Source organism: Hypomesus nipponensis, chromosome 16 (genome assembly GCF_054491055.1).
Source record: "Hypomesus nipponensis isolate SF chromosome 16, ASM5449105v1, whole genome shotgun sequence".
Classification (NCBI taxonomy): domain Eukaryota; kingdom Metazoa; phylum Chordata; class Actinopteri; order Osmeriformes; family Osmeridae; genus Hypomesus; species Hypomesus nipponensis.
The window spans coordinates 1422501-1432500 of NC_140376.1; the positions used below are offsets into that span (position 1 = coordinate 1422501).

Here is a 10000-nt window from a genome sequence, read left to right on the forward strand (position 1 = left end):
AGTACTGCCTGCTAACCCCAGGTCGCCCCGACAACCTCCCAGCGGGCCGGTCTCCAAGAAGACCGCTTCCTAACCCTAACCAGGGAGGGAGGGAGGGAGGGAGGGAGGGAGGGAGGGAGGAGGGAGGGAGGGAGGGAGGGAGGGAGGGAGGGAGGGAGGGAGGGAGGGAGGGAGGGAGGGAGGGAGGGAGGGAGGGAGGGAGGGAGGGAGGGAGGGAGGGAGGGAGGGAGGGAGGGAGGGAGGGAGGGAGGGAGGGAGGGAGGGAGGGAGGGAGGGAGGGAGGGAGGGAGGGAGGGAGGGGGACTACTACTCTCTGTCTCTGTAGTGGGGGGTGGGGGAGAGAGGGATGCTGGGTAATTCTCTGCTCTATCACTCAAACAAATAAAAGAGCACAGGGGGTCCATCTGGCGGCGTCTGCCTCAGCGACCAGAGGGACGCCATCTTGGAGAGACGATAAAGACCAGCCTCACAACCCCGGCCTCACAGCCTCCAGAACCCCGGCCTCACAGCCCCCAGCCTCACAGCCCCCAGAACCCCGGCCTCACAGCCCCCAGCCTCACAGCCTCCAGAACCCCAGCCTCACAGCCTGCAGCCCCACAACCCCCAGCCTCACAACCCCCAGCCCCACAACCCCAGCCTCTCAGGCTCGCGGCCTCTCCACCTCTGAGGGCCTCAGTAAAAGGCCCGTCCTGCTCTCTGAGATAAAGGCCTCAGCTCCTGGGTCAGAAAGGACTTCACTGATAACTACAGAGGAAAAAAAGCAATCTATTCTCCCCTGTCTCTCTCTCTCTCTCTCTCTCTCTCTCTCTCTCTCTCTCTCTCTCTCTCTCTCTCTCTCTCTCTCTCTCTCTCTCTCTCTCTCTCTCTCTCTCTCTCTCTCTCTCTCTCTCTCTCTCTCTCTCTCTCTCTCTCTCTCTCTCTCTCTCTCTCTCTCTCTCTCTCTCTCTCTCTCTCTCTCTCTCTCTCTCTCTCTCTCTCTCTCTCTCTCTCTTTCTCTCATGCTGGGTGTTATTTGTTCCATATTTGTAACTGTCAGAAGATTGCTGCTGTTTCAGACATGGTGCTTTGTTGTTCTGATGCAGAGAACCACTACTGGACCCATGTTAAAAGCATCAGCAGCACTCTGCAGGGACACACAGGATGGCATTTGAAGCCTAAGTAATCTTATGGAGATGTTTTATCACACAGACCAGGGACGTGAACAGCAGACCTTGCACATTCTGGGTACATGGATGCGTATGTGCCTGTGTGTGTGGTGTGTGAATGTGTGTGTGTGTGTGTGTGTGTGTGAGTGTGTGTGTGTGTGTGTGAGTGTGTGTGTGTGCTACAGAGCAGTTCATCTCTCTTCTCCATCTCCCGTGTCCTCCTTGTCTGGCTGCGTCAGGCCTGACCGCCACCTGCCAGCTCTCCCTCTCCCTCTCCTCCTGGCAGACGGCCTCCACCACACACCCCACACACACCCCACACACACCCCACACACACCCCACACACCCCACACACACTCCTCGCCTCCTTATGACAGATGTCAGGTCTTCTGCTGAGCGGGTACCCTCCATCACACCAGCCTGTTTACCTGCTTCACACGGCTGGCTGGCTGGCAGGCAGACGCACCCGACCCTCACCAGCCCTCCCTCAGAGCTGACACACACACACCACACACACACCACACACACACCACACACACACACACACGCGTCTGTATCCCTCAGTCTAGCAGCGATTACCTCAGACAGCCGTCGTCGAGGGCAACCAACGCATCACATGCTAATGGACCAAGACGCATTCGCACCGGAATTCTAAAACATCAGGCGATGAGTGTGTGTGTGTGTGTGTGTGGAGGGGTTATTGTGTTTTTGACATCTGGCTCAAGCTGTTGTGTGTGTCGCTGCTGTTGTTGTTGTGGTGGATGTCGTTGTTGTGGTGGATGTCGTTGTTGTGGTGGATGTCGTTGTTGTGGTGGATGTCGTTGTTGTGGTGGATGTCGTTGTTGTGGTGGATGTTGTTGTTGTTGATGCCGTCCAGAGGGCTCAGCCAGGGTGGACTCACCACTTGGGCCGGCTGCTGGACTTGACCACAGGGGACATGCCGTCTCGGTACAGACTCTTGGTCTTGCTGAAGTTGACGATGTTGAAGATCACCCTCTGAAACCCGACAGAGAAACACAAGTCAGACAGGAGGAGACGCCATCACAGACGCCATCACAGACGCCATCACAGACAACATCACAGACGCCATCACAGAAGCCATCACAGACAACATCACAGACGCCATCACAGACGACATCACAGACGCCATCACAAACGGCATCACAGACGCCATCACAGACACCAGCACTGACGCCACACCTGGCCATCCAGGAAACCAGACCAAGATTTGAAATGCCAGCCCCAGAGGCTGCCTAGCGACAGGTGATGACCAGGACAGGCTGGAGGTAAGGAGGGAAGGGAAGGAGGGGGAGGGGGGCAGGGGAGGGGGTCCAGACCCTGATAAGACGTGAGCGCCAGCTCAGCTACCGTGCAGGCCAATCAGGTGATCACGACGGCTCAGGGAAGGTCACAGAGGGAAGCCTGCTCTGGGGGGGAGGTGGCTGGAGGGGGTGGGGTGGGGGGGAAGCAACGTTGAAATGTAGAAATATAGAAAGTCCGTGGCGGCGGTGATAACAGGGCTGTGGGAGTAAATGAATCCCAGTGATGGAGCGTATCGAATTACTGGCTAAGTCCAGGTGCTGGAAGGTAACGGTGAGCTAGTAAAATCCTATTACAGTCCTCGCCCCCCCTTTCCTCCCTCCCCCCATCCCTCCCTCCCCTCGCCTCCCCCACGCCATCAGAGAGGCGGAGGGGGGTTGGGGGGAGGGGGGTTGAGGGGAGGGGGGTTGGGGGGAGGGGGGTTGGGGGGAGGGTGTGGAGGCTGTTTCAGACGTAGGTAAAATGACATCTAACTGATGCGAGTCCTGGCAGAAGGCTGCTGTACGGCAGAGATAAGGCCGTCGCTGCTGGCGTTTCAATTACTCTCTGCTGCCCCGACACATCTGAGGCCCTGACGCATTCCTCAACCCTGGCCCCAGGCCTCCTGCAGGACATGAACATCCCCGCTCCTGCTGCCTCTCTGTGGGCCTTGCTCCTCCTCCTCCACCTCCTCCTCTTCCTGCTCCTCCTCCTCCTCCACCTCCTCTTCCTCCTCCTCCTGCTCCTCCTCCTGCTCCTCCTCCTCCTGCTCCTCCTCCTGCTCCTCCTCCACCTGCTCCTCCTCCACCTCCTGCTCCTCCTCCTGCTCCTCATCCTCCTGCTCCTCCTCTTCCTCCTGCTCCTCCGCCTCTTCCTCCACCTCTTGCTCCACCTCTTGCTCCTCCTCCTGCTCCTCCTCACACTTACATTGTCTTATTTAAGGGCGGGGCAGGTTGCTGTTGGGGATCTAACGGTCAGGCCTGTTCAACAGTGAGGGGGATTCTGGGCTTCCAGCCTGGTGGATTGGAGATGGGCAGGGAGACAGGGAGGGTGGTTAGACAGGTGAGGCAGGGAGACAGGTGAGGCAGGGAGACAGGTGAGGCATGGAGACAGGCAGGCAGAGCAGGAATGAGAGAGGCAGCAATCATCAGTGGTAGCCCTCATCCTCACCTCCTCATCAGCCAAATGAAGGATCAGATGGAAGCTTGTACCAGAGGAGGCTAACTGAACCACCTTTTATCTCAGCCTCATTAGGTTTGTGCACTTGTGTGGGTGGGACTGGATGGCCTACACTGCCTTGAGCTCCCTCATCACACACACACACACAGACGCACACACACACACACACACACACGCACACAGACCGATTATGCGCTGTGGGCCCTCTCACACACCCAAGACCAATTTAGGAACCCCTTCTACTTGTGTGTGTGTGTGTGTTTTGATTTAATTACAGGAGGAGTAGTTAGAAAAGATTACCATCCAGGCTGTCTGGCCTGTCATTTAGATGAAGTTTGTCACACCTCTGTACAATGACAAGGCAGCACCAGGTGGCTCTAAGTCACACACACACACACACACACACACGCCACAGGACATAATTTCAACATCATACATTACACAGAAATCGGACTCCACAAAAATCTGTTGAACACTTTGATCAAACCCTATATGAGCTTAAGGAGAAGGAATAGACTTTCTGTCTCTAGAGACTGAGAGACAGACAGACAGAGAGACAAACAGAGACAGAAAGAAAGAAAGAAAGAAAGAAAGAAAGAAAGAAAGAAAGAAAGAAAGAAAAAAAGAAAGAAAGAAAGAAAGATAGAAAGAATGAAAGGAAGGAAAAGAACTGAATGAGACTAGTTATCGATCGCAGGCCCCTTTGGGAAAGGCCTGGCTCTAAATGTCAGTTTTTTAATTTCCTTCTTTTCTGTCCTCCAAATAAGATTTATTCACAAGTCTGTTCTAGAGATCACTGATAGAAGGAAACGTCGACAGCCTGTTAAAGACCTTTTGTGTGGCGAAGCTTCCACAGGCTTTTGTGTCACTGTCTGATGGCTGGTGAAAAACCTTGCTGTTCCTGCTGGCTTCACTGTGCAGAAAGGCAATCGATTACTGCCATTGTATGGCAATGTGTGATTCAAACCAGCCTGATTAGGCCAAAAGACTTATTATCTGGCTGGCTGGACGAATGACTTATTAACAGACTGGATGATTGACAGGCTGCTGGCAGGTTGAGTAACTGCCAGGTGGCGTATCCCCGGATGAAGTCCTTCAGCTCACCTGAGTGTAGAGCTCACCTGAGTGTAGAGCTCACCTGAGTGTAGAGCTCACCTGAGTGTAGAGCTCACCTGAGTGTAGAGCTCACCTGAATGTAGAGCTCACCTGAGTGTAGAGCTCACCTGAGTGTAGAGCTCACCTGAGTGTAGAGCTCACCTGAGTGTAGAGCTCACCTGAGTGTAGAGCTCACCTGAGTGTAGAGCTCACCTGAGTGTAGAGCTCACCTGAGTGTAGAGCTCACCTGAGTGTAGAGCTCACCTGAGAGGCCTCCAGCCTGCCTGATACACTGGAGGTCTGCATGCTCTCACACCCAAACATGCTAATAGGACTCCTACAACTAGAACGTTTATCAGAATATACACACCACGTGTGTGTGTGGCTGTGTGTGTGTGGCTGTGTGTGTGTGTGTGTGGCTGTGTGTGTGGCTGTGTGTGTGTGGCTGTGTGTGTGTGGCTGTGTGTGTGGCTGTGTGTGTGGCTGTGTGTGTGGCTGTGTCTGTGTGGCTGTGTGTGTGTGGCTGTGTGTGTGTGGGGGAGCTTCTGTCATGGTCAGCTTGCTGCAGTTTGTCACAGGAGTGAGGGCCGTTGTGCCTGCAGTCGAAGTGACAGAGCATTTCCCTGTCACCCTGGCAGTACAGCAGAGACAGTCTAGCACAGGCAAGCTGCTCTGCTAATAAGACCCTGCCCCCCCTGCCCCCCTGCCCCCCCTCCTCACACCACAGACCTGCCCCCCCCCCTGACACGGACACAGCCCCTCCAACACCAGGGGGAGGGGGGGGAGACAAGCTGAACTGTATCTATGACTACACATCTCAGTGAGGGAGTACAGGGCCCCCCCCCCTTCTTCCCCGGGGACACGATGGAGGAGTAACTACAGAGTCTGACAGCACACACACTCACACACACCTCATCTTTACTCTCTCGTCCTCTATCTCCATCCCTGAATACTTCTATACTTCTATGATCCCTCCCTCCCTCCCTCTCCCTCCCTCCCTCCCTCCCTCCCTCCCTCCCTCCCTCCCTCCCTCCCTCCCTCCCCCTCCCTCCCTCCCTCCCTCCCTCCCTCCCTCCCTCCCTCCCTCCCTCCCTCTCCCTCCCTCCCTCCCTCCCTCCCTCATACCTCCCCTGCCCCCCCCTCCCCCTCCTGTGTGGGAGTGTGCAGTGTGCAGTGCAGTGCCCAGGGCTTGTCAGGGGTGATGGATGACTGTCAACCTTCTGCTGTCTTCCACTCAGCTCCTGGGAGATCTACTGCTTCCCTGACTACCAGCCATGAAATCCAATCTCTCTCTCTCTCCTCTCCACCTCCCTCCTTCCCACCTTCTCTCCATCCAGGCTGCCTCCTCTACCTTCGTCTCACTCTCTCCATTCCGACAGTCTCTGCTCTGGAAGGGAAGCTCTTTATAATGGGGGAGAGCGTGCAAAACAATGTTGGAATATGCACACTCTCTGAGGGAAGACAATTTCTCTTCTTGAAGGGTGCTGTGAACACGTCCGTGCAGAGAACAGTCTTTATCCAGACAGAGTCTCTCTCATCTCCTTGGCTCTCTCTCTCTCTCTCTCTCTCTCTCTCTCTCTCTGTCTGTCTCTGTCTCTCGCTCTCTCTCTCCTCCCTCTGTCTTCTCTGCAGACCACTCTGGTGTGGTCGACGGGTCTTCTAATTATAGCTTCTGAGAGGTGCTGGGCTAATTGCTTTATTATCCAGACTATTTGGGTTGAAGGTAATGATCGTTAGAAGGCATTATGTAAATGCAATTAAACACTTTCATTATTAGACTTTCCTTAGACTAATTGAGGGTATTTTCCAGGGCTGAGTCCTTAAATATGGGGAGCTGCGTGTAAACAATGCTTTGGGTGTCGATGAAGATGGTGAGGATGATGATGATGGGGATGGTAGCCCAGGGGCACACAACGTGAGTCTGCTTTTGATGTCACATGACCAGAAATCTCTTCAAATGATTAGAAAACTAGCGCACCACTTTCCAATCACCGATGAAAACAACATCAATATGATGTCTGAAAGATATGTCAGTACAGCGTCAGAAACACATCAATATAACATCTTTAAAAGCTCATTAAGCAGCATGAAATGACATCAATACGAGGTCTGCTCTAGACAGAATAATATTTCAGTTTAACATCAGAGCTTAACATTGAAACTTCAAAATGTGATCAGTTCAACAGCACAATCCGACATTAATATGACCTCTGAAAAACAATTTGAGGAATCATTCACATCCAATAAAAATATAACTATCATACAACAATAGGAAAAGAGCATTACAGCGTCAGAGATTGAGTTCAACGGCATCAATGTAAAGTCTTTAAAATCCTTCAAGACACTGGTTCCAGCCTTTGTAACGAAAGGCATCACCTCTCCACCACACGATCAAGGTCACTGAACAGAATAATAACACAAAATATATAGGGACATCTCACCATACACACACACACACATTCTCTCTCTCCTAGCCTGTGTCAGACTATCTCTCCCATCCCCACCCTGCCTCCCCACCCTGCCTCCACACCCTGCCTCCCCACCCTGCCTCCACACCCTGCCTCCACACCCTGCCTCCCCACCCTGCCTCCACACCCTGCCTCCACACCCTGCCTCCCCACCCTGCCTCCACACCCTGCCTCCCCACCCTGCCTCCCCACCCTGCCTCCCCACCCTGTCTCCACACCCTGCCTCCCCACCCTGCCTCCACACCCTGCCTCCCCACCCTGCCTCCACACCCTGCCTCCACACCCTGCCTCCCCACCCTGCCTCCCCACCCTGCCTCCCCACCCTGCCTCCACACCCTGCCTCCCCACCCTGCCTCCCCACCCTGTCTCCACACCCTGCCTCCCCACCCTGCCTCCACACCCTGCCTCCACACCCTGCCTCCCCACCCTGCCTCCCCACCCTGCCTCCCCACCCTGCCTCCACACCCTGCCTCCACAACCTGCCTCGTTAGAAGGACTGTGAGAGGTGGAGTGTCTCTGCCTTCATTTGCAAATGTAATTCAGAAGTCGTACTGGCATGAGGTAATAAATATGTGTGGTAGTCTACAGAGCTGTCTGATGCATGCTTGCAAGGACAAGGTGATATGGATAAGTAATATGTAAATGTTGTTTTGATTACAGTCTAATGACATGCCAAGAGCCTGATAAGCTACGTGAAGAAATCCATCCAGGTTTTTCACATCTCTTCCTCTCCTCCTCTTCCCTCCCTTCCACTCCTCCTCTCCTCCACCTCCTCCTGCTCTCCCCTTCCTTCCTCTCCTCCACTCCTCTCCTCCACCTCCTCCCCTCCCTTCCTCTCCCCTCCCCTCCCCTCCCCTTCTGGAGCTGAGGCTGAAGCAGAGTAAGACTGGAGCTGAGGCTGAAGCAGAGTAAGACTGGAGCTGAGGCTGAAGCAGAGTAAGACTGGAGCTGAGGCTGAAGCAGGGTAAGACTGGAGCTGAGGCTGAAGCAGGGTAAGACTGGAGCTGAGGCTGAAACCGAGTAAGACTGGAGCTGAGGCTGAAGCAGAGTAAGACTGGAGCTGAGGCTGAAGCAGAGTAAGACTGGAGCTGAGGCTGAAGCAGAGTAAGACTGGAGCTGAGGCTGAAGCAGAGTAAGACTGGAGCTGAGGCTGAAGCAGGGTAAGACTGGAGCTGAGGCTGAAGCAGAGTAAGACTGGAGCTGGGGCTGAAGCAGGGTAAGACTGGAGCTGAGGCTGAGGCTGGGGTTGAGACTGGAGCTGAGGCTGAAGCAGAGTAAGACTGGAGCTGGGGCTGAAGCAGAGTAAGACTGGAGCTGAGGCTGAAGCAGGGTAAGACTGGAGCTGAGGCTGAGGCTGGGGTTGAGACTGGAGCTGAGGCTGAAGCAGAGTAAGACTGGAGCTGGGGCTGAAGCAGAGTAAGACTCGAGCTGAGGCTGAAGCAGGGTAAGACTGGAGCTGGGGCTGAAGCAGAGTAAGACTGGAGCTGAGGCTGAAGCAGAGTAAGACTGGAGCTGAGGCTGAAGCAGAGTAAGACTGGAGCTGAGGTTGAAGCAGAGTAAGACTGGAGCTGAGGCTGAAGCAGGGTAAGACTGGAGCTGAGGCTGAAGCAGAGTAAGACTGGAGCTGAGGCTGAAGCAGAGTAAGACTGGAGCTGAGGCTGAAGCAGAGTAAGACTGGAGCTGAGGCTGAAGCAGAGTAAGACTGGAGCCGAGGCTGAGGCTGGGTAAGACTGGAGCTGAGGCTGAGGCTGGGTAAGACTGGAGCTGAGGCTGAAGCAGAGTAAGACTGGAGCCGAGGCTGAGGCTGGGTAAGACTGGAGCTGAGGCTGAGGCTGGGTAAGACTGGAGCTGAGGCTGAGGCTGGGTAAGACTGGAGCTGGGGCTGAGGCTGGGGTTGAGGCTGGGGTTGGGCCCCCATCTGCTGCTCCTGTTGTTGCACTCAAGCTGTGATTGAGAGGTTGTAAAAAAGCAATCTTCTAGACCACAAGCTCATCTACATGCAGGAGACACCCCAGCACACACACACACACAACCCCCCCCACACACACACACACACACACACACAACCCCCCCCCCCACACACACACACACACAACCCCCCCCCACACACACACACACACAACCCCCCCCCCCCACACACACACACACACACAACCCCCCCCCACACACACACACACACACAACCCCCCCCCACACACACACACACACACACACAACCCCCCCCCCCCCCACACACACACACACACACACACACACAACCCCCCCCCACACACACACACACACACACAACCCTCTGAGGTGTGGTGTTCAGACATGGCATGGAGTTTATTACAGGAGGTCCTGGTGTCAGTCTGCTCTGTGGGGCTCCACCCGCTCATCCTGACGGAGCAGAGATGGACAGCCCCGGCACATCTGCTGCCTCCCTTCCTCCCTCCCTCCACCAGGGAGGGGAGGGAGGGACAGACAGACAGAGGATAATAGCCTCTGACTCAACACTTGAAACATGAGTTGAGGTGCCTAATGTGTTTCTGGGCCTCTCCGTAGCATTGGAGATGCATCACGACCTGCACCCCCCCCCACACACACACACACACACACACACCCCCCGTTATGAAGCGCACGGCGGTGTTAGAGCGAGAGGTAGCCGCGGCAACCTCTGAAGTGCCACGCGGCACCAGGAAGTGATGGTTTTCCTGATGACTGATTGGACGCTGATACCCTGGGAAGTGCCACGCCTACCATCGATTCAACAGATCGATGAGCACACACACAAGTTACTCACACACACAGACACTGACACACACTCACACATAC

The 10000-nt window shown here is 54.8% G+C and overlaps 1 protein-coding gene across 2 annotated transcripts in view; it reads right to left on the reverse strand.

Moving 5' to 3' along the window:
• The window catches only part of agbl4 (AGBL carboxypeptidase 4), a 160615-nt gene that overhangs the window by 94075 nt on the left and 56540 nt on the right, over window positions 1–10000 (reverse strand). For both annotated transcript variants that reach the window (XM_084675614.1, XM_084675613.1), the window contains exon 4: window positions 2047–2141. In XM_084675614.1, the coding sequence (XP_084531740.1) occupies window positions 2047–2141 (95 nt within the window). The remainder of the gene's footprint in view (window positions 1–2046; window positions 2142–10000) is intronic.